Source organism: Phasianus colchicus, chromosome 4, assembly GCF_987193195.1.
Source record: "Phasianus colchicus chromosome 4, bPhaCol1.hap1.1, whole genome shotgun sequence".
NCBI lineage: Eukaryota > Metazoa > Chordata > Aves > Galliformes > Phasianidae > Phasianus > Phasianus colchicus.
In genome coordinates, this window is record NC_143439.1 from 31,109,116 (window position 1) to 31,134,140 (window position 25,025).

The 25,025-nt window shown below is 45.8% G+C and overlaps 1 protein-coding gene across 3 annotated transcripts in view; it reads right to left on the reverse strand.

Annotated features, from left to right (window-relative positions):
• The window catches only part of SEPTIN11 (septin 11), a 47,915-nt gene extending 24,205 nt beyond the window's left edge, over positions 1-23,710 (reverse strand). For 2 of the 3 annotated variants that reach the window (XM_090139076.1, XM_090139077.1), the window contains exon 1: positions 2,977-3,091. Coding sequence is in view for 1 of the 3 variants with exons in the window: in XM_031596759.2 (XP_031452619.1) it covers positions 2,977-3,091; positions 23,622-23,687 (181 nt within the window). In the remaining 2 variants the exon portion in view is untranslated. Of the gene's footprint in view, positions 1-2,976; positions 3,092-23,621 lie in introns of those variants that run through there. The other variant, XM_031596759.2, reaches the window with a different exon arrangement.
• Between the last annotated feature and the right edge of the window lie 1,315 nt (positions 23,711-25,025).

A 25,025-nucleotide genomic window follows, 5' to 3' on the forward strand; every position in this document is an offset into this window, starting at 1 on the left:
GCAGACAACCCTGATCAAAGCACCATGCACCAGTGAATCCAAAACAAGCTCCTGTCAGGCAAAAGCCGCTGCTCTGAAGACATGAAGATAAACCAAACGCCTTCTGAGCTAAAAGCTATCACCTGCAGGTAAAGAGCCAGGCTGCTGAGCTAGAAACAGCAAAAGGAAAAAAAGAAACTGTTTTAAGAACAGTCACTTAGACATTTGCTGAGCAAGGCCCTCGGCATAGAAAAGGAAAAGGACTCCTTCCAGCAAATGCCTGCTTCTACCAGAAGTCAGTTACTGGACTTGCTACACTGGCATGAAGGGTAAGACAGATAATCATTCCTTTCCCAAGGAAGCATTTGCTCTCGGTGGAGTTCAGCTGTTATTTGTTGTTTTTAAATTGTTATGACCTGACCAGAGCTGTAGATGCACTCCTGCTTGTCAGCAGAAAAAACCCCAACCTGCACATCTTGCAAGGGACAGCATGAAGCATTCTTACTGAGAAATACTTATCTTTCTAACAGTGTTGGAGTGTTGGTCAAGTCCTCATTCTGCTGCTTTTTTTTTGTTTGTTTGTTACAGAAACAAACTAATTTCTCTCAACTCTAAGCTTGATTCTCAAGGAGACATTCAATTCTCTGTGTGATTTTATGCCTTTTTTTTTTCCTCCCAAAATCAATTTCTATTTGTCTCTCAAGAGAATTACAAAAACCAAAAACACAGTTTGGGTAATGAAGACTTGAGACAAGTACATAAAATTTTAAAAATAAACAATAATAAAATCTGAAATAGCATACTACATAAATGCCAACTTTTACAACTCCTGTAAGTTGGCTAATCCCTCAGTGCAATTAGTAACACTGATGAAAGCATTAGCCTAAATCCCATTTTTAAGTCAGAAGCGTTTGCTTAGTGTTACCCTCTCCAACTGCTACTGCTGCCCATGCTGTGAACAGGGGGTGGGCTGAGGAAGTATCTCAAGGTCATACCACAGACGAGCCAAATTTTCAGTAAAGTTTCCTCTCCACATATTTTTTAACAACAGAAGTGACAGAAATGCCAAGCTCCATCTCTTCTGAGGAAATCCAAACCACGTTCATTGTTGCACTACAGTTAGCATTTAGGCAAACTACTCGCTTGTGAACAAGATTCCCCACTGCCCTGAAAAATCTTAAATTGAAGTGATTGATTCACCAATGCAGAAAATAAAGCGGGAGAAGAGAGCCTGCATCTGGGATGGCCCCCAAGCATTTCTCTGGGCTGTCTGCACTCTTCTAGGATCTCTCACTCAAAATGTGCAGAAGCCCCACTCAGAAGACCTCAGCAAACCATGCAGTATTTGTGTCCACAGAAACAGTCAGCAGCTACGTATTATAGTGAGCTCTGGATACGAAAGTAGCACTGCTGACTGTTCTGCTCGATCAGCTCTGCAGCATTTCAGTCACGCACACTACAACTAGAAGCTTCACGTTACTATGTCAAAGTTGATGGTATCCTTTCTGAAAAGGGAATTTGAAAAGTTTTGTTTTAAGGGGAAAGTTTCTCCTCTTTGAACAACTGCAGGAACTTGCGTGAAATTTTAATGTGGAGCTAAAAATGGTTGATCAGCACATTTTATAAGAGAAGAGTTGGAGCAAATTGCTGCTAATGGAAATGTATCAAGTCATGCTAAGAGAGGAATATTTACTGCAAGAGAAAAAGGCAATTAATTTATGCCATTTTGATCAAAGAGCCGCCTGCTAATCTATATGTTCCCTGCTGAATTTTAAAAGGTTTCATGCTGCTAAAAGAGCTGATAGCCTGAGCATGCACAAGTATACTACTCTTATCTTGTTCTTCAATGCACAAAGCCATGAAGAGGAAATGAGTTAGTTTGCCAGATTTTTTCAGATGGTTTATCCTGCTCTGCAGACAAAGACTCTTCTTACCACAGAACATCACAGAGGGCTGTGGTTTTTTCCTAGTTAATTAACTTATTAGAAACACAGAATCATAGAAAGGCTTGGGTTGGAAGGGACCTCAAGGATCATCACATTCCAAACACCTGCCCACGTAGGGTTGCCAATTGCTAGATTAAGTACTAGATCAGGCTGCCCAGGGTCCCATCCAACCTGGCCCTGAATCTCTCCAGGGATGGGGCACCCACAACCTCTCTGGATCCCCCTCTATTACAAGGGACAATATGCCCTTCTTAAGCCTTAAGTAAACAATGGATGAAAAGAAGTTGTCTTTAGACTGCTTTGTCAAGCTAACAGTAAAAGACAGCATTTTTAAGTATTCATAAACCTCAATCACAGGAGATATCCTGAAGGTGTCCACCACTAGGTTAGTGATATTTTAGCACACAGCTCCCTAGGGCTGAGCAATGGATTTGTCTCTGTATAACAGCTATAAAATGCAGAGACAGCACCTCTCTATATTCAAAAGGATCTGGTACCTCCCCATATTGCACCTCTGAAAAATTTGGGTAAAATTACACAGTAACTCAGGCTACTGAACCAACTTGCAGCACCCAGATTAAATGCAGCAGAGAATAGGTGACAGACTTTGTACTTGATACATCATTTGGAATCTAAAAACGACATCGTTTCCAACTGGAAAAACTAAGAATATAACAAGGTAGGCAGGCAAAGCCTTGGAAGAAAAGAAATGCCATTCATTGAGAAGCAGCCTCTGTGCCTAAATTTAAATTAAATTAACATTTTTCTAAAAATTCATTCAATTCCCAAATCAACTTATTTTTCTTATGGCAGTCTTTGGGAAAAGCAGGACCCCAGGACCATCAGTACCTCGAACACTTTCAAATTCAAAAATTTCAAATCAAGGGACAGAAGAGAAAAAGAAGTGGAATACTAGTTCCTAGCCTGTAGCAGCTCTAGAAATAAGCTGTCACTTCCCTGCCACTAAAGTCAATAGTGGCTCAGATCTTACCCTTTGGATAAGGTGCTAATTTGTGGGCTTGCATGCAACCCATAGTGTGAAACAGCTTACCCACACAGAGGATGTTGAAGCAGAAGCCCTGTGACGTTGACTTGTTAACCAACTGATCAGGGAGGCTATCAAAGCCCACATGGCCAGACAGGGACAGGTTCCTAAGGTCATCATTCTGTAAAGGCAAGAAGACAGACATGTAACAGGGAGGCTGACCAGCAGGTCACATCCAACACTCATCAGGCGACTCAGAAGTTTTCAGGAGACAAGAGTTTCATCTCAGGTTTGTCTAACCATATGAGCTCTCCATACTTGTATCCAGCTCTCCACTGTGGGGCTCCAGAGCTAACTGTCCCCAACACTAAGGCATGCAAGCACTTTCAAGACTGCTTCTCCATGCCTGTGACTGGTGAACTGGGTGTAGCAAACTACCAACACCCAAATACTGTTTCTGAGGCTTCAGCATCTTGTTACCTACATAATCCTTTTACCGATCCACAACAGTGATTTTCTGGAAAAGTTTGTCGATAGAAGGAGACCCTGGGATTTAGGCATGCTGTGAATGGGTTAAATAAAACATTTGTAACACAAGTATTTTTTAAAACGCCAGTGGGCTTGGGTTTATAGTTAAGTGAAGGGAGCTTGGGCAGATCCCAGAAAGCACTGGGTGCTCATGACTCATAGGCTCTGCAGAAAGTGGTGGGTGTGAAACAACCCTCAGTGCAGTACTGGCATCTCTTTCCCTGATATATTCTGGGAAAGCAAGTACTGCCTCATCATCAGTTACTCAGCAGGAATGGGAGTTAGAGTCATCTCCTGCATCTGTGTCAGTTATTTTTGCTACATGGTTTTTTGATTGCTTTTTTTCTTTTTCCTCTCTGCAAGCTGCAAACATCAACAAGACCAGTATCTGCATTTTCAATACTGGGTATTTTTTTTTTTTTTTACAAACTGCACCACATAACAGGAGGCAAAAGTGTAGTCTGGTATCTGTCTGGAACAGCAAAACCCTCAGGAAAATCTCAGGAGCCCAAGGTGTGGGCAGAGATGAAACAAGCCATCTCCACGTCCCCACAGTGGTCTCCAAATAGCAGCACACTTCACTGAGTAGTAGGGATGCAGAAAGGAGAATTTGTTCACTGCAAGGAGAGCTCAGCAACTTGCAAGTGCTCAGGGGGGCCCCAGCAGCCCACTGACACAGATGTAGCCCTGCTTAACACAATATTCCTATTACATACTCCATGGAATATGCCGGGCAATTTGAGACTGCTGGGCTGAATTAATCTCTCTCCTCTCTCATGGCAGAGGCTGAACATTTTCACCTTTGTATCACAATTAGCACTTTTTATTTTTTGCAATAATCAGCATGAATCTTTCCACAGTCAAAACCACTTCTGCAATCACCTTTTTGCTTTTGCCACCACCAATTAGCCTGAACACACTGGGCTGAGCTCATAGAGCTGCCCAGCAGCCCCCAGGGCTCTAGAGGTTCAGCAAGATCTGAAAGAAGTGAAAGCCTGAGTGGCACACGAGCTCAGAGGTACCAATGTGGAAACAAACCTCTGCTGAAGAGCAAGAAGTGTGGCTCCTCAGCATATAATTAGCAGAACAGGCAAGTGATTCATGCATTCAGTCTGGCAAAAAAGAAGTGTTTAAAAAACAACAAGACGTTAAATCAGACGGTCACCACGATCTGGCTGTGAGTTGCTGTGACAGCCATCAAGGAGAGGCAGCAGGCTGGGTTCTCAAGTGAGTCACCCCACTGTCAGCTGGGTGCCTACAGTCAATAAGCAGTGGAAGGCTGCCATAAGCAAAGGATCTTACCCCCAGAGTTGAGCCCAGGGCCCAAGATGTACACATGAAGGGAGGTGAGCAGTACTCTGGGGCCCAATGCACTCCACCCGCCACAGGAAGGCAGAGGGCACTCCACCTCAAGTGGAAAGGCACATCATCACCCTGTCCACCAAGGGAATTCTTCATTTTCCCTTTGGAGATTCATAGAACTCAGCACAACAGCTCTCTTTCCTCCACACCGCATCTAAACACACTCCTGAATCAAACCAACACTTCCACTGCCCCTCAGCCCACAGTGCAGTCCTGAGAAGTGCCTTAGTAATGCCCAGACACATCACTGAAAGTGGAAGCACCAATTTCTTGCAAGCACTCTACAAGAATAATTTCTCCCAGCCTGCAATCTCTGAAAGCATGAACAGGATCAGCCTGGGGAAAACCACTGCCCTGCAGACCTCCACAGAGAGCACCACAGACATGGACAGACTAGGGTGAATGTCTGGACAGCGTCAGATGCCAGGAGACTTTAAGACATCCTAAATGCAATTTTTAGTTCAAAACTTTCTTAGAACTAAGTCCTGTTTCTAGTGACTCCCACTTTACAGGACAAACCTTCTCTCCCTCTTCATATACTATCTATGTGACCAGAAAGGAATTTTAAAACTTCTAAAACCATATGCCAGCCCTACAAAAGCTACAGAGCAATAAATAAATAAATGCTTGTTTACTGGGACAGATACTGAGCACTTCTCTCTGCAGTGTGACCTACAACTCATTTAACAGTTAATATTTCTTGGATCAACAATCATATTGCAGATGTTCTGAAGAGATGAATTGCCTGGACCCCATCTCCCAACACCCTTAGCTGTAAGGAAAAATAGACGTTCCTTGCAGAATGACAAGAAAGACCGTGGGCTCAGAGCCCTGCTAGCTCTGCACTGGATCTGGTTTTCTTCACACATGGCTCCTGGTGGTAACGGCTTTATAGGTCAAGCAGTGCCGTAACGGATGCTCTGGGCTTGTCTGGATGTAATTCAGTGAAGCTCTGTAAAACAATTTGGCTGACGAAGCGTGTGCAAGGATAGAAGTGGCTCATTCCTTCTAAGCCGCTGTGGCTTGGCAGAGCTAACAGGAATAAAGGGAAATAAACCTATTTTTTCTCACTGGAGACAGCAACAGTGTGCCTGCAGCTAGGGAGAAGGTGGGCTGTAGGATTAGAAGAGGGCCACTTCTGGAGCTGCAGTGCAAAGCAGAGTACTCCCTTGTACTTGAGAAGGTGCCTGGTCAGCAAGCTGAGATGCAGAAAGGAGCATCTCCCAGAGACTGCAGAGCATGGGACCAGAAAGAAATCTTAGTTACTGCCCTGGTCTCCTCACTCAGCCCCGAACCACAGCAGCTGTTCTCTCAGCCCCAACAGCCTTCTGGCTGAGCCCCTTCTGCTTTAAGTCTGCCAGCAAAATATCCCCCTCATCCCCTCCTGTCCCACTGCTTCTGGCATCTGGGGGTCAGCTTCACATGGCCTCCCAAGAGTTAAAGAAAACAAAAATGAGCCTCCAATTCAAGAGGGGAAAAATTCTGGTATGCAAAACATGGAGCTAGACCACAAATATGAAGTGAGTGTTTAGTTATTGGAGGCCACACGACTTCAGAGGAACCTTTGAGAAATTCTGAAAGCTTTTATTGTTGTCAGCAGCACAGGCCAGCCACATTTTTGCCCCGTTACCAGGCACAGGTTCCTGCACTTTAAGTAATCTCTGCTGCATCCAAAGCCAGGGACCTCAACAGACTAGCTGGGCAAGCAGTAGTAGCACAGAAGCAAAGAGCACCAGGGACAAGGCAGATCTATCAGACCCTCTCCCCATGTTAAAGCTGATAGGATATGAAGCATTCCCATGCCTGCACCAAAGCCAAGCTCACTGCTGGAGTTGTTTGTAACCTCCCCTTCTTTCCTTGAAGAGGCTGAAGTGACGGCTGAGCCTTTAATTCTTGGATGAGAAAAATATAACAACACTGTGGAAAATAAAAGGAAACAACCCTCCCCCCACCATAGTACATTCATGGTGCAAGAACGCAGACCATGGAAATCAATCCATTAATCACGAAAGGAAGGCCTGTTGTTGTTTTAGGCAGGATAACCATCAGTGTCACCAGCCTAAGAGGGGGAGTTCCTGTCTCCACGCCTGGCTGCCAGCTGGGGCAGATGTATGCAAGCTACTGGAGGCTGGGAGGTCTTTTTTCCTTGCATAAGGAGCAAGCCACTGCAGAAGACAGCCACTCGCTCTGCAGATTATTATGCCAAGTAAACTATGAAGATCCATCAGAGGGAGGCAAGTTGGATGGCCAACACTCACAGTGCTGCCACAGCTCCCTGACTTTTGCCCAGAAATAGCTCAATAACTAGAGAAGACATGGGGAACACCAAGGCTCACCCTGAACATGCCGTTTTATCCTTCTAATCCTTGAGAATCAGGGTAGCAGAAGAGTCTGGCTTTCCCAGGCCCAGCACCAAGTGCCTGTGGCCAACAGAGCAGCCTCCATTGGCACAGCACACACAGCATGAGGATAGGTAAAAGGATACAGCCACATTCCTCTGGGAAGAGGGAAGTCAGCAAAATCCAACAATTCCAAAGTGGCTGCAGGGGGTAGGAAAGGACATTTATCTTCCAGGCAAAATGTCTGGCTAAAGGTCAGCACAGACTCAGAGCAGTAACGGCTGCATTTGTGCCAAGGGCTGACATAAAAGACATTTTCCTCCATAGGTTTCCAAAAACCACTAACTTTTCTATTTGGAGTAAAAGTGACTAATGCCTCTAGCAGCCCCTGATGTCACAAATTGCTAACCAGGAGGGAAAAAAAAAAGCTGGACTTTGGGGATGATAAGGACCATATGTGCATTCCAGCAAGACTTGTAAACTCACTGGAATAAAAAAAAAAAAAAGATTGAGGAAGGAAAGGAAAAAGGAAGGGAGGGGGAAGACATAATGTCACAAACAAGAATGAAGACCAAGTAAAGGCAGTGCCCAATGAGAACCAGATGCTCTCAACTCCCCCAGCCCAGCTCTCCTGACAGGAGGACAACATGCAGCTAACTGCCTTTCTGACTGTCTGCATCAACCTGACAAATTAAATGTTACAGTCAGTGCCATTCTCCCCAGGCTGAGAGACCCCACTCCTTCCCAAAACTGTTCCTAGTTTATTCTCATTTCCCTGCACTGTCTTTTGAGGCAGCACATGCAGAGGAAAGATGCTATGTAGGTATTAGCTAAGTTTTTTTTTTCTCCCCACACCCCTTTTGCTACAGAATCCTACAACATCACAGATGGAGTCCACCAAGGCAGCAAAGAGGAAGAAAATAACAGCCATTTCTTCCTGTATTCCACCACCATGCACTTAAAATAGCACTGAAACAGCTGCATCACAGGCTGTTAAATAAGTGGATGTAGCCTTTGCTAACAGCCATTAGCTGGAGGCACAGCACAATATGGGGCATGACACAGAGAAGTATGACCCACGAACCCAGCAGGACTCACATGGGGCCCACTAGCAGGGAATTTGTTGGGATGCAGTCCCAGACGCAGCAGAGCACAGTGGGTGTAAACCTGGCAATGCAGCCTCCAAGCCCATTGCCATGTTTTCTTCCATAATTCTCCAGGCTTCTCCAAACCCTGGCCTTGCTAGGTGCATGAACATCACTGGAGCAAAACACAGAGCTTTTCAGAAAGAAAGGCAGCCCATGGGACTTCCTTATAAACCTGTAACAAGGCAGCACTGTTCCAATACCTGAATCAAATTAAGGGCCACTCCACATACAAAGCAGCAGTTCTCCTTGTCAGGTGGTGCAGGCTGGCTCACCACCTCTTAATCCCATCTTCTGTCCTGCAATACTGCAGCTGCATATCTGGGGCATGTTTTGTCAGCTCCCATTTAGCAGGCTTCAGAACTGAGAAGTGCCTTATATCGTGCAGTTACTGGAGGACCTAAACTAAGCAGGGACTTTTAAAGGACTCATTTGCCTACCAGGACTGAATTGAAAGAGCTGACTTTGACCTGCTCTTCTTAAGGCCATATCCCACAGGCACACGTGCCATTAAAGATACAGAATAAAAAGAGAGATATAAAATACCTCAGCTTTGGATGACTTTGTATTTTTACACTCACTGGCAACGTGTGTACTTGAACATGTTACTGATCAAGTAATCGAGATAACGACCAAGCAGCAAAACCAGATTTGAAGTTGTTCATTCAAATCAAGAGGAAGGCAACTTTGGGGTGTGAAGGCACAGCCCTTTATGGCCCAGGAAGCTATTATAGGGCGTCACATAAGTCTTTAAAAGGAATAATTAAAAAGAGGTCAGAAATCAGGGAACATAGAGGGTCACAAATAATACTGTTCATCTTAGCAAGTAGTTTGCTTTTTTCAGCAGGAATAAGAATGAAGTTAAGTTGATCCGGATCTGCATGCAGAGAAATTGAACTATTTAGTTGACAGGTTTGAAATATTGCTCTTAAAGCTCTCAACAGTAACAATTTTTCCTGCTTGACTTCAGCGTGTCTTTGCTTTCCTGTCTTTAAACAGGGAAAGATTTTCGTAAGTAGGACATGCTTCAAGGAGCAATTCCCCATTTTGGCTGAAGCACTTCCTTCCCTCCACCTCATTAATTCCAAGTTTCCATGGCTGCCTCAGAAGGCTGTGTTTTGTCTTCACCCAATTAACATTTTTTGAGAGATCTTCCAGAGGAAAGTAGATCTGGCCCAGGTCTGTGGCACAGCCATAACACTAGTATCATGAGGAGGAGGTGGGACAGCAAGGCCACTTCACACCAGGCCTTTTCTTCTCCTTGTGTCTGCCTGCACTGATAGACTGCCCCAGAATTTACATTTCTGGGCTTGCTGGGAAGCACAAGACAAAACATTTTTCTCACACGTGCGTTGCAGACAGGAACGTTCCCACAGTCATCTCCACATTCATCACTTGCAAAGAGGCAGGACCACAAAGGCATTTGATGACTGCTGCAATGCTGGGGATACTCCAAGTCATAAAGAATCCCTGGACAGGACACCGGCAATTGCCCAACATACACTCCAACTGTTTGAACTCCACATACGCATTGTAAGAGAGCAGGCTAAACAAACACTCACAGCACCAGAGGAGAGGATTAACTCTCCAGTCACAAGGAACCCAAGGATGAGCTTCCCAAGCTCCAGTCCTGAGCTTGTGGTGGAGAGAAGCCTTCTATCCTGGAGAGCCGCTCCAGTTCCTGTATACACAAAGACCCCTATACACAAAGTCTCTATTTCATGCACCCTCTCCATAGCCCCCAATAAAGAGGAAAAAAGTTCTCTGCATTTTCGCTGATCATGACTTCAAACAGCAAGCCCCCACTGCAGCACAGGCCCCACAAGCCTCCTACCAAGCACAGTTAACCTCTTTTCTGGAGTTGAGCATTTCTGCTGATCCCCTCCAAAGGGGTTAGGAAAGTAGCAGCATTGTTTTTATAGAAATCTCACAGCTTTCTCAGAGAAGGCTAACAGCAACACTGTCTTCTCCCTTTTCCACACCCTCAAGTGCCCTGCAAAGGAAGCTCAGGCAGAAACCATCACCCTAAAGTCAGAGTGGGGTTTTCTGCAGGAGACCAGCCTGATACTATGGATCCTCCCCACTTACACGCAGTGATACCAGCATTAGGTTTGTCAGACAATTTTCTTTCACAAGGACCTATTTTCCAAACACCTCTTTGACTGAGGCAGAATTAAATAAGTAGTTCAATCCATGCAACTGGGATTACATTATGAAAGCAATGAGGCCACACCACAGCCCATAGGATGCACCAAGCCCCAGAGAAGCAGTGAGCACCACTTCTTCCCCAGCACTGGAGCTGGCAAGAAGCAGGGGGTTCAAGGCACGTTGTTGGGACAGCCCTGAGACTACTGGACACCCCCTCAACAAGGGCGTGCACTATTTGTGTTGCTCATACCTGTACCTGAGCTTGCAGCTTTCAGCACTTGCAGGGCTGTGCGAGCTTTTTCCATCAAGCCAAGCTGAGGTCATAAGAGCAGCTTCAATTCCTGTAATCACCTCACCTTCTTATAAACAGCCCATGATGATTTCCTTACTTATTTGATGGCAATTCCCTAATGCAGCTTACAAGCAAGGTATTTCTCAGCAGGAAAAGCCATGTTTTAGGGCAGCCACAGAACTTAACTTCTGAAAGCTACAGTTGCATAACATGGAGTGAAAACAACATCCTTGTCTTTGTACGGGATGTCTTGGAGGTAAAAAAAAGATCCTGGAGAAAAGACCTGGAAAAGCAGATAACTTCACAGCATTCAGGATAAACAGCCACATGAGTTGCCTTCATTTTCCTGTTCCTTTACCAGTAGTCAGACAGGAACAACTACTGTGCAACTGAAATAATGAAGCCTGAGACCAGGGGAAGTCCAGACCATAACTTCTCAGAAAAATGCATGAGCTCAGATAAACCTATCATTTTAGAGCTCTGGCTACACACACCTGACTTGAGTGCTGAAAAAACAGATCTGGCAATGACTAAAAGGTTTGGTTCCATTGACTAACACAAGTTAGGGCCTTGGCTAAAGCTCACGACATTTATCCTTCTCCCCTGCTCTCTTTCTCTCTCCCTCTCTCCTCTCCCCCTTCCTTGCCAGGGCTCAAACTTGCTGCCAGGCTTCCCCCTAAGACATCACATTTTTAAGCAGCCGGGCTCAAAACAGAGCCCACTTCAACCTCCACTTCAGCCTGCAGTCTCCAAGCATGTACGTACACAGGTTTGGACACCTAAAAAACTGTTGACAAACTGATGCTTAAAAAAAAAAATCTAAGTAACAGCATACCTCTGAAGCACAAACAGATGAATGGGGTTCTTCAGTGGTGGTACTTCATTATGAAACCACTGTTCTCTTCTGCAACAGCATTCCTGTATCCAGGCTCCCTAGGGCTGGCTAGACCAAGCAATTGCATACTCCTACATAGTTCAGGGGTATCTTCTTGGCAATACAGTGCTGACAAATAACAATTTCCCATAATCTACACTTCAAGCACATTTATTAGCTTAATCCTAATAACACAAATAAAACCAGATGCAGAATTGGCATAAATCATCCCCTGTGAAAAGTCTGCCCACATTTCCCACATGCATCTTTCTCAGTAAAATACCAGCCTGCACAGTTAGCCTTTTCTTCCTTCCCCATTATCTGGAAATAGTGGGGGTTCAGAGCAACCAAGATGGATGCAGAAGGGGGACAAGGCTGGCACAGGGCCACTTCAGTGACTAGTTTTTCTCCCAATAAAGATGCTCCTGCATTTGTACCTACCAGAACTAGGACTTGTGGACAATCTCAGAGTTCACATGCAGGGATCAAACTCCAAGGGCTGCAGTCTCTCCCCTGAAATCTTGTCCTAGCAAGCTTTGGAGGTTCTGGGGTTGCATCAAATCACACTGTATTTCTCTTCTGAATTCTATTATTGGGCTCTGGCCGCAGACCACCACAGGTCAGGGACCTGCTCGCAGAGCAGAAACAAGGACAATGACCAACATCAACCAACAAATTCAGAAGGGGGTTGCAGATGCAAGTAGAGAGCAAAGCCTCTTGGCAGGGAGCTGAGAGTGGCCTTGGGCAAGCAGCTACTCAGGCTAAGGCAGAGTCCCCAGGAGGCCCTGGTGCTGCAGGCACAAAGCATGACACCGTGGCATTGCTGCACCAGACCTGATAGGCATGAACCATCACTGAGGTTGGGCTTGCCCCAGTAGCCTCATATTTTACAGTCTGCAACGTGCTCGTATGTATCTCAAGCTCAGCAGCACTACTGAGTACCTACAGCAAGATTTTAAGCATGTCCAGATTTTAAGGGGAGGAAGTATTCATGCAAGTAGTTTCAGATGTTGTCTACTCCTGAATCTCCAGTTTTCTTGACCTTTTTCTTGCCTTCTTTTCTTTTAGGGCACTAGTTTTAACTTTTGCCCTCAAGGAAGCCACATATACACCCCAACACTCCAAATCAGCACCCTAGAATAAAAGAACACACTGGGAACGATGTATAAATGCCAAGCATGAGGAAATAAGCAAGAGAAAAATATTTTTCTTTTGTAACACTGGGTATTACTTTGAGCAACTGCACATAAAGAACAAGATCTCCTAAAGGAAAATATTAACAGTATTTCTACAAACTAACTCCTATTAATGTCTAAATTCCAGACTCTAGTTAGATGCCCTAGATCCATAAAATCATGTTCCCATTTATAATAGTTCTGAGACCCTGATTCAAATCCTACTAGCAACTTTAAAGGGCCTGATGTCCCACCAAGTTTATTACATGAAGAATATTAAAAAAAACATGCAGCCGTGTTCTGAATGGTTTTTCAGGACTATTCTACCAATCCTGATAAAATGATGCACATCCCTAACTTGGCAGCAGGTTCATCAAGGCCAAAATCTGACAGAGTATGTCAGTGCTTTGGTGCTATTGCCTACTGATAAGTGAGATCACAAGTGAAAGCCCCAGAACATCACTGTGTACTTCATCCTATCCACTAGGAAGCGGACACCAGCCTGCAGGAATTCAGTTATCAGTGCTATTTCAGTTATCAGTGCTGTTCAGAAGCACAAGGAGACTGCAATTAGGGCCGATGCTTATCTAATACATGACATTTTATGGGAACACGGAGTCTTTAACCAGAGAACAGTGCACCCAGGCCAGTCACTGACCCCTGTGCAGGCACACAGAGCCCCATAGCTCCCAAGGCAGGGCCAGCAGTCTGAGCTGCTCATTCCCCCCCAGGCGATGGCTACAGGGTGAGTTGCAAGACTGCTGGGTGCCAGCTCTAGGTCAGCCTTTGATGAGTTTCTGCTTGGTAGGTTCCCATATACAAGCACTGGATGAGCAGGGAACAAACAACAATTAGAGAGAGGCAGGTACTGCCCCCGCCCTGTGCCTTGCCAGAGGCTTCCTGCCTGCCTACTGTGGCTCGCCATTGACTCAGTGAGTTGGAGCTTCGGCCTTCCCACCCTGCTGGCAGTGTCGCGACAGTAATTAAAAGCAGGAGGCCGAAGAGCTGCAGGCAAACACTGTGGTTTGCAGCTGCATCTTATGAGGGGCTGAGGGAAAGTTTCAGCACTTCAGGCCCCAGAAAGACACCCAGCACCAAGCTCATGGCCCAACAGCCCTGTAGGGGTACCAGAATGCTTCAAGGCTGTGTGATGAAGTGCTGCAGCACTCACCCACACAGTCCAAGTACTTGCAAATGATGCCATTGTCCTCCCAACCAGCAGAGAGAGAGCAAAGGCTGCTTGGGAAAACTCTGTAGCTAGAAGACTTTCTATGCTGCTTCCCCCATACCTTGCCTGATGCCTGAATAACACTCCCAATTAACACATGCCTACTTGCTGCTCTCCGTACACAGCATCTTGCCTAGAGCCCAGAGCTGCTGCACAGAATGGATGGGACCTTAGGAACTAAGCGTGACACTTCCAAGCATTACTCTGCACTAATCTAGTGCTGTTTTTCCTGCAGCAGCCCCACCACTCACAAGAGCATTGGCAGAGTTTTGAGAACTGCTGGCATTCACCCATGTGCTTGCTGAAATAACGTCATAAATTATTCCACACACAGGCTGCAGCAACGGCCATCAACTGCCTATGGATCTACAGTGGCAGGTTAAACCAAGGCCAGCACCCACCTCTGCCTATCACAGAATATCCTGAGTTGGAAGTGGACCCACAGGGATCATCAAATCCAACTCATCACAAATTAAGGCTGGACACCATTCAGTTCAGACTCTCCATCTCTGTCATGTTTGTGCTTGAATGGAAAGCAAGTGGTCAGACTTGGACTTACTTTTAACTCCCGCCCTCCTGTCAGGACTTGTGCTGCAGCAATCCATGTCACTGCTTGCAACCAGCATTAGAATTAACCCACGCTTGTGATATTTTTCCTTGATATACCCCAAAGAAATTCTGTTCAGCTGCCCAGACTCTTTCCCAGACAGCCAAGCTAAACACACACCTGCCAGAATTCAGAGTCTTGTAACCGTACAAAAATCAGATAAGTATTCTAATGCACCTTGCTGAAATACACTGCTTAAGGACAGCTTTTAGAAAGGAAAAATTAAGTATTTTGTAAGGCTGTTGCTCCAAATGTCAGTAAGAAGGATTTGCCTTTACCTTGCATCTCCTGCAGTTATTTTATGCTGTCACTTTGCATACAGACACAACTCAAATAGAGATCAGCCTCTTTCATCTCAGAGTGGACATGCAGGTCCCAGGCTGCACATTCTAGATTTGATTTCCATGCTGGATCTCAATTCCCTTTTTACCCCCCAGAAGCACAGCAGTGAGCTACTGAGCTTGGCCAGCCATGCCAGCACATACCAGAGAACAGCAGAGCACGACTGTGACAGATGAACAGGGATGCAGCAGAGCAAGCCAGCTCCGCTGCCCCACGCTTCATCTCCCTGCACAGCATAGATTTAAAGACCTGCCAGAGCAGGTAAATCCAGTCACAACCTCATGGAGCCAAACTTGAAGAAGACAAATGTAACCCAAGGCAAACGCAGCTTGCTTCAGGAAAGTGAACATTCCCCACAGAGGATGTGGCAATCTTGCTTCACATGAAGGAATGCCCTGCTCTGACACATTCTACAACTCCAAGTGCTGGAGACCTGCTTATTCCAAAACTGAGCCACAATTCTTATGTGCAGCACATACTTTTGCCCTTGGCTTGAGTTATTTAATGAGATACACCAAAGCAAGTGAACCGCTGCAGTACACAGCTCGTAAATTTCGCACAGGCTGAAGATACAGCAGCCTCCTCCACACCACTCACAGCAGTAACACATACAGCTGCATCAAGCTTTGTATGAGTTGCTTACACTTCAGGCTGCCCAACAGCCCCAAAAGGCACAAACAGGAGGCTAAGTCCCAAAAGCAGGCTTCTCTAGTCACCCTACTGGCATGGAAGCCAGGAGCAGAGCACCCAACCAAACAGGGGGAAGTGGTTTCGAACTAAAAGAGGGAAGATTTAGACTGGATGAAAGAAAAAAGATGAGTTGTTTGGGGGGGGGGGGGTTGGGTTGCCTTTTTTTTTTTTTTTTCTTTTTACAGTGAGGCTGCTGAAGTACTGGCACAGGTTGCTCAGAGATGTGGTGGATGCTTCACCCCGGAGACACTCAAGGTCAGGCTGGACAGGGCTCTGAGTGACCTGATGCAGCTGTAGATCCCTGTTCATTGCAGGGAAGATGGGCTCTTTCCAACTCAAGTGACTCTGATTCTAAACTTTGCCCCTTCTAGCCAGCCAGCACCACTGCACCTGGGACACTAGGCCATAGCCCTCCTGTATAAGGCACTAAAACCAAGAATAGAACATTTCCCATCCTAAGCAGCTTTTAAAATCCAACATACTTCAGCACACAGTACAGGAAAACATCATTCACCAAGGCTAGCTGGGAACAGGACAGCATCCACACACTCTCCTCCTGGGACTTTAAAGGGCACTTATAAACAGGAGGGAGACTGAGTAGCTGAGTACTGCCTGGTAACTGTAGGACAAAGCAAAGCGGTTTTAAACTAGAGGAGGAAAGATTTAGGTTAGATGTTAGGTGGAGATTGTTCACTCAGAGTGTGGTGAAGCACTGCACAACTGCCCAGAGAAGCTGTGGATGCCCCAAACTGGGTTGAATGGGGCCCAGGGCAGCCTGACCAGTGGAGGGCAGCTCTGTGCACAGGAGGAAGTCGAAACTGAAGGGGCTTTAAGGTCCCTTCCAACTCAAGCCATTCTGGATTCCATGACTTCTTACTGCATATTTTACACGGGAACAAGCCAGCTTTTTCATTTTGGAAACATCAACCGCTCTTTAGCCTGTGTGAACTTTATGCTTCCCTTCATTGCATGTAAGCTCCATGACAGCTTACACATCTGGATTTATACTTCCAGCTTTCTGGCTCATCTTACTAGAAGAAATCATCAGGTTGCCTGGTTAGGCTACAGAAGAAAAATATTGCTTTCCTTAGGTTACATCAAAACAAGCACATCCCATGGAAAAACTGCTCTTCTGAGCAACATTCCTGGCAAGGCCAAGACCCAGGGGAAACATGGCTGTACTATTTAACAGACAGTAGTCACACACAAGGCTACAATTTCAAATAATAGTTTTGTTTAAGCAACAAAACCATAACACCTCTAGCTTTGATGTTTAAATGTTTCTAGCCTGTACCAGACAAACACACCATGTTTTAGAAATGCTTTACGTAAAAATTGCCCTTAACTGCATTTACATAAGCCCGCAGAAATGAGGTCGGCAGAGTTACTCATGCTGCTCACTTTTAAACCCCTCTTCCTTACTGAAATTACTTGTTAAATCCCTGCAAAAACATCAATTTGCATATTGCTTATTTTAATGGTAGTTTTCTTGAAAGAGTTTTTAATTAAGAAAACATTTAGTCTGGAAATGCTTCCATGCCACAAGATCTCACTACGTTTGGTGCTATCTTTATGAAGCTAACTATGGCTATGCTACTAATCCATTCATTACAGCTACATGTTTAAAATTAAAAAAAGCAAGGGGAGGAATTATCATCTGCCTTACACGTGGAAAAAACAAGGGCATAGCAAACTGAAGTTCCTTGCCTAAGACTCGGCAAAACTGGGCCAAAACACTTGCAGCATCTCAGCCAATTGCGCCCTAATTCCCAGTGCTCCCAGTGGCTCTCGTAATCAAGAATCTAATAATGAATTACTGCATAACTCTAAAGGCAGAACAGCCAAAACAATTTCCGGCAGGATGGATATTCAGCTACCTGGAAACACAGGACCTGAGGTCCCCTTTCACCACTGCTTCTTGGCAATCACATAGCAGAAACAAACTGAGTTGTTCTTTCTTTGTCCCAGTGACTACCAGCTGCACAACCCAGAAAGCAGCATACTTCAGGAAGTTTAGTCCCAACTTTCAGTCTCATTTCCTTGTAGCTCAGAGCACCAGGAAGGGTTTATGGCTGCTTTGTTGAAGAACTGGCCACTGGCCAAAGCTGAGATTTGTATGCAAGTTTTCCCAAGTGTAATTCAGTTCCCCAACATGGTGCCACTTGCCACTTCCAATGGATACTGAGAACCTGTGCCACAGGGACCAAACTTTTCACCAGAAAACCAAACCAGACTTGAACAGCTACTAAGCCTACAAGAAAAACAGCACCACTCTGAAAGAGCTCATTCAAAGCCATAAAGGGTGGCTGCATCCAGACTGCCTTGGGTTTCATGTTATTGTTTCTAAAATGGGTCCAGAGCAGCAGACCCTTCTCATGATCCCAATGCACAAGCCTCAAAACTCATTGGGAATGCATCTCCCCATAAGCAAGATGACAGCTCAGATCCTCAAGACTAACCAAGCAGATTTGAGAGGGCAGGGGGCAGAAAGAATCATAAAATAGGTCAAATGCTTCTAGAAAACGCCAATTACTTTATGTATAGCAGATCACATACAAATGTCATTAAATCTCAGCTTGCTGTTGTCAGATATTAGCTGAAATTCCCCACATTGCCTCAGCTGCCACATTAAAGTACCATGTATTCAATATTAATGAGACAGATGAAACAGAATGAGATTAGGTTGGCATTTTCAGAGATAAAAGGTGTTTTGTGACAGAAAAGTATTCCTTTAAAGCACAGAGTTTTTCTTGGCTTGGATACTGCACACAATAGACAGGAAACAAAAGAAACCATTTTCAGAAGTATTAAAAATCTTCATCTTGGATTCTATAAGCCAACAAAGTATTATCATAAGAAGCAATGGATACATATAACAACAGCAAGCAGACTTTCTTGGCCACATCTCCAGAGAGTTTTAGAGAGAGTTGCTGACACGGGATCTAGAAGCCACTCTGTTTTAAGTGTGTGGGCACCCTTGTGCCTGCATGCACGCACACACACACACCTTAGAGCTCAGATCCCTGGGACTGATCAAGGCACAATGAGAACTACCACTGCTTAGCATGGACTTGAAACAAGTCTGGAGGAAGAGAAAGAAGAAAGCTATAGATGCAGTGGTTAAGTGGTGTGATTTACCACCGTAGCAGGCCTCCAGAGGATCTGGCAAAATCTTCAGTCCTTTTGGGGTATTAACAAAGATTTGAGGACTGTATGTATATTCAGTTTCAGGCAGCTATTTCAAGCCCCAGTCACCGCTGGTGCTTACAACTTGCACTATCCCTGCTCACAGCATGACCACCTCACCTTTTAGCCACAGAAGGTGGTAATAAAAGAACTGTTTCCAGTCACTTATCAGCAATGTCTGAAAAATTTGTCTTGACACCATTTCAAATTAGGTTGCTTCTAAGTAAGCTCACTTCACAGATATGTCAGAGACCTGATTCTACTGATTAATACAAGAAGAGACAATGGAGAACAAATTTTTAGTCATATGCAGAAGCAAGAAAAGGACAACCTAGGACATTTGTACACAACTCTGAGTGTTTCCTACATGGCTCTGAAGGATTGGGGGTAACGCACATTATTACAGACACACGCCAAGAACAAATGTCAGTGAAAAGCAGACTGAATCAGCCCTGGGCTGATAGGTCTTCAGAGTTGAAAGGAAATGATTTGCATGCCTCAAAACGCAAAGATTCGGCTGTTGGTAAACTCTACCTGAAAGTACAAAAGCAGATTTGTAGTTCTATCTCCATTGTAGCCTATGCTCCTGTACCTTGCTGGGAATCACTCGCTGTGCACTCCAGCAAAAGGAGGAAATACAGCTTGCACTGTCACTGAGCAAGCCAAGCAAGCTATTTACCAACTCATCCACTCCCATTTCGCGACCTGCTATCAGCTTCATTCAAACCATGCACAAGTGCTCAGGGAAAGTGATTGGCACACTTGGTGCAGTTAGTGTGCATCTGGCAAACAGTCAGCAGCCTCCCTTGCTTGCAAAGGGTAACCAGCTTCATGCTGCACTCAGATAACCTCCCAGCACACCGCCCACGGACTGCAGAACATCTTCAGATCCAAACAGGTGAGTCCTGAAGATCACTAACAGATTTCCCTCAGGAGTCAAAACATTGCTTCTCCTCTTCCACACCCATCATGTGGAAGAGGTTATGATAATTCCTGAGTGAAATAGATGAGATGCATGCAGATCTCCAGCAACAATCCTTTTTTTCAGCTACTGTTTTCATAGGAATCAGCTCTCAGGAGCCACTGGCAAAAAATGCAACATCTGTGGCAAAACCAAAACACCCTAACAAGCCTTTTCCTATCAGCTTTTGCCTAGTATTCATGACCTGATCTGGTAAAGAAATTACCTGCAGTCACAGTATTTCATTAAGCTATTTAAAACAGCTAGATACTGTCCAAAAATAAACCCTGGATGCAGAAGCAGTAACAGAAGGTTCACTTTGATAATACAAATATCTAAAGAAGCTACAAGCAAACAAATAAATTTCATACTATATAAACTTAACAGCAGTCTGCTTTTTGCTATTGCTTTACATGGGACAACACTAAGGAACACAAAAACCTAAACCTACAAGGAAAAGATTCAGCTTCTCCAGAATTTCAGGAGCATTTAATGCAGGTTCAGCTCCTAAGTCACCCAGTCACTTCTCCAGAGTCAAGAGCAGCCTCTCTTTTTAAATAAGACCCAAGCTATCTCTGGGACTCCTTATCAATCACAGAGTACAGCACAACTGTGCTAGTGAAGCAGCAGTAAGTCTTTACTGGGAAAAAGAAGGGACCTTCAGAGCAAGTTTTTTATTAGCATTACTGCCCTTCACTAAGACCCTGCATTTGGTTTTCTGTTTCTGATCGGGAGCACTCTTGACCAACGTTAGCACTGAATGCCAACAGCACTGTTGTGTTTGTTTGAGCCATTATCACGCATCACTTCGTACAGCAGGCTGGAGAGCTGTTCAGAGAGCTGGAAACTGTACTAAAAAAAGCTTGAAGAACTGTTGCACCATTTGTTTATTTTAAATCACCTGGTCATACCCAATGGCTCTGAGATGAAATTGCTTTGCTGTGTACTCCTGCAAGAGGTACTGCAGCTTACAGGGACGAGAGACTGGAGCCAAACCAAGCCAGTGAGGCCAGACAAAGCAGAAACCAGGATAAGGCCCTGTCCCCTTCTGCATCACTCCTGCAAGGAGAGCCACAAGCTGCCACACAGCTTTGTGCCTACGCTCAGTGCAAACTCCAGAGAAGGGGCAGCACACCAAAGCCTCAAACAGCCTTGGAGTGGGCAGCCAGGACAGCCATCCATCTTTCCTGGAAGCTGGGAGGATGGGAAGGGGGCACAAAGCTTCAGCGATGAGTAAGTATTTCACTTGTCAGATGCATGCTGCTTAATCAATATGTATCATTTCAGAGCATTACTCAGACACTGAAACCAATTCCTCATGATCTCAGCAACACAGTCATAGAATCATCAAGGTTGGAAAAGACCACTAAGATCATCTAGTCCAACCATTAATCCATCACCAGCATGCCCACTAAACCTGAATGTCACATCCACATGATTCTTGAACATCTCCATGGACAACGACTCCACTACTTCTCCAAGCAGCCTCTTCCAATGCCTTATGAAGAGAAGGTTCTTCCATGGATCTCCACCCACCGCCCATCTCATCCCCAACATCTCTCACACCCACCTTCATCAGCAAGAACCTTTAGACAAGCACATAAACACCCCCAAAGATGAAAATCACCATTTTTGTCCCTCATTTCACCATCAAAAAACAGGGGGCCTGGTGACTCTGCTCCATCCTTCAGCACACATGGAAGTGGCTTTCTGAATATGTGTTGTCCCACAGCAAAAGCCAAAATCCACCAATTTTTCAGCTCCATCAGCCCCCCTGTACCTTTTGCTTTTTCATTCCCACCCCTCCACGGAAACTGGCAATCTCTCATTGTAAAGAATTTCCAAAACAGATTGAGGAGTGCACTGTGCTGTTTCTTTTCTCTTGGATAAAACCCTCCATGGCCGCTCCAAAAAATTTGCATTCTAGCTTCATCTGCCATCACTCTGTTTGACTTGCAGGATGTAGAGGTAATAGTACATGTATGTTTATGTTAGTGTTGCTCCTTCAGCCAGCCCAGGCTACAATTCTGTAAACATTTAGAATAAACAAATAAAGAATAGGGGAGGGAAGCAAGAGCCCTCTTCCACACTTTGAACTGCTGAGATACCATCCAGAACTGATCAAGATGCTTAGAATTAGCCCAAGAGAAGGACGGTTCTCTATCTAAGGGGATAGAAGTGGATAATCTCTGACAGAGCCAGAGCAGATGATCATATGCACACTGCCACTCAGATGAATGTGCAAGCATACACATGGCTTTCATCAGCTGTAAGGTGCCAGGCAGCTCCTGGCACCAATCCTGCAAAAGTTCTGCTTATGCACACCTTTACATTCACATACTGAGATCAGCTTCTATTAAGTCAACAAAATTACAGGCAGTATGATATACATGTGCATTCACATCTGTGGGATTGGGGCCTTAAAATGAAAGCCACCCATCCCACCGAAACACACCCTACTTAACTACAATTAAGCACAGACACTTCAGAGCAGCTCAAGGAAGTTATTTTTTATGCATACTTTTACAATTAACATAACGTTGTACCCCATCAGAATGGGGAAGATTATGACTTGGGAATGTTATCTCAGTTTTAAGAAATCAAACCAACTCACTTCTTGATCCATTCTTTCTCCTTTCTTTCCCCCTTCCATCAACCCTGTCCCCAACAAAGGGTACTGCTCTGTGACCTTATAAGTTATGCTCATTAAGAGCTTGAAAAGGCAAATGCCCATCAGCTTCACTATGTAATTATTTCCCCAGCCTACCTACCACCTCCCTAACAACACAGCAGCATGCAAAGAGGCAGCAGAATAGATTAGATAAGAAGGGATATGAGATAAGCTTCCAGCACCTACCAAACATCAGCCCACCTTCCTTCATCTCTTGTTCCCCCAGGGAAAAACACCTTTAAAAGCATCAACTCTGGAGGATAGAGGTGTTCAAGAAACATAGTACTGAGGGATGTGGTTAGTGGGCATAGTGAGGATGGGTTGATGGTTGGACTGGATGATCTTAGAGGTCTTTTCTAGCCTTAATGATTTTATGATGCGTGGTCCACCCAGAAGCTGTTTGGAAGAAGCCCTTCAGCCCCCCTGCCACATGCACATGGCTCTAACGCTGACAGATACCCTCCACAGCCAGGATGCACACAGCGAAACCACCACACAGGCTGCAGGGAATGCTGTTTTGGGATTGCTGGGGACCACGGCCCACCAAAACACAAGAGGATGAGCAGAAATTGAACAGAATGAAGGAGAAATGAACACAGTAAAAACACCAAGAACAGCAACAGTCCGGCAGGTCCAGAAACAAATCTAAAAGGAGACCTCCTCACCTCACCCCACCCCACTCACATCCCACACGCGGCACGAGGGGCCGCATTCCAGCCCTCAGCCCCATCTGCTCCACTCGCAGGCACTGAGAAAGTTGCAGGCGGGTGGGCCGAGCCCCCTCCTTCTTTCCCTCCGCCGGCCGACAGCGCACAGGAGCGCATCCCTCCCTCCAGCGGGGCGCGGCGGAGCTCCACTCGCGCTTCTGCTAAGCGGAGCGCTCAGACTCCTTTTTTTCCCCGCATCAGACCGTAAGAGTTTTAGTGCCGATTATTTTCCTCCCTTCACCCTACAAAAGCGAACCCTTTTGTCTCTCCGAGCACGGGTATAAATCAATAAAACGAACGAATGAACGAACGCGAACGAATGAACGAACGAACGAACGGCAGACCACCAACCCGCCGCCCGGCAATCCAGAAGCGCTCGGGCCGCGCAACGCGTCCCCCCGCACGGCCGCGCAACGCAGCCCGCTCCCCCCACAGCTCCCCGCAGCCCGCACCCACCGCCGCTCTGCCCACGGCCACAGCCATCGCCGCGCTCCCCGCCGCCTGCTGCTGGGGCTGCAACATGGCCACCCGGCGGGGCGGGCCAGCTCCCGCCCCGCCCCGGCCCCTCCCCGCCCCGCCTCGGCCGGGGGGAGCCCGTAGGGCCGGCGACGAGGCGAGGTCTGGGTGCTGCGCGCTTTCTGCATGAGGAAACGGGGCTTCGAGCATAGGGATCAAACCCCAGAAGGCTCCAAAGGCTGATTCCATGCACACGTGAAGGGCGTTACAGCCCTTAATTGAGCCCAGGTGCTGTCACCGCTAGCAAAGATGCTGCGGCCGGGTTCCCTCCCCAGTGCCTGCGTACAGACCTCCCTGGGTATGGCAGCTCGCCCTGAAAGAGCAGGGAACCAAATCCAGCAGGACAAGGAAACACGCTGCACTCTGCCTAGATCTCAGCTACTGTAGTTCCCCACATTCCTCGTTCTTAAAAGAATGAGTTCCTCATTCTTAAAAGTTCACTGCTGTGAACAAATCTGTCCTCATGCAAAAGGAATTGTGATCTTTCATTCCAGAGACCCTACGGGGACTGACTGCATTTTTCCAAAGCTCTTTTGCACCATTTTGAAGCAGTAACATGTCATTGCCTTCCCAACTGTGCATGCCAGCTGTGGGGTAATTTGTTAGGATTGCAGGGGATGTGAAAATACACAGGTGAACACAGAGCAGAGGTTAACTTTCCTCCTGGTTGAAATCAACCACAGGTGTATGGCTCCCTAAAGAAAATGTCTTCTTTCACAACAGAAGGCTACAACACTGAACAGTGAGCTTGTTTTCTCTTTGTGCCAAAATACTGCTTCTTCCTGCCCCTATTTTGTGACTGGTACTATTCACAACTTACACCAACATCCCCTGAAGAACAAAAAGACCCACTCTGTTCAGAACCCTCAAAAAGGGCAATATGGAGGGAAAGATACTGAGGACCTGGAATGTGTCCAGAGCAGGGCAACAGAGCCATGAAGGGATTGGAGCACAGATCTCATGGGAGCAGCCAGAACTGAGGTTGTTCAGTTTGGAGAAGAAGAGACTCAGGGGAGACCTTATGGCTCTATACAACTGCCTGGAAGGTTTGTGGTGAGGTGGGAGTTGGCCTCTTCTCCCAGGTAGCAGTGATAGGATGAGAGAGAATGGCCTTCAGTTGCCTCATGGGAGGTTCAGGTTGAGTGTTAGGAAAAAATTATTCCCCAGAAGAGTGATGATGCATTGTCACAAGCAGCCCAGGGAGGTGGTGGTGTTACTGTTCCTCGAGGTGTTCAAGAACCTTGGAAAGGTGGCACTGAGGGACGTGGTCAGTGGGCACAGTGGGGAAAGACTGCTGGCTAGATGTGGTGGTCTTAGAGGTCTTTTCCAATCTTCATAATTCTA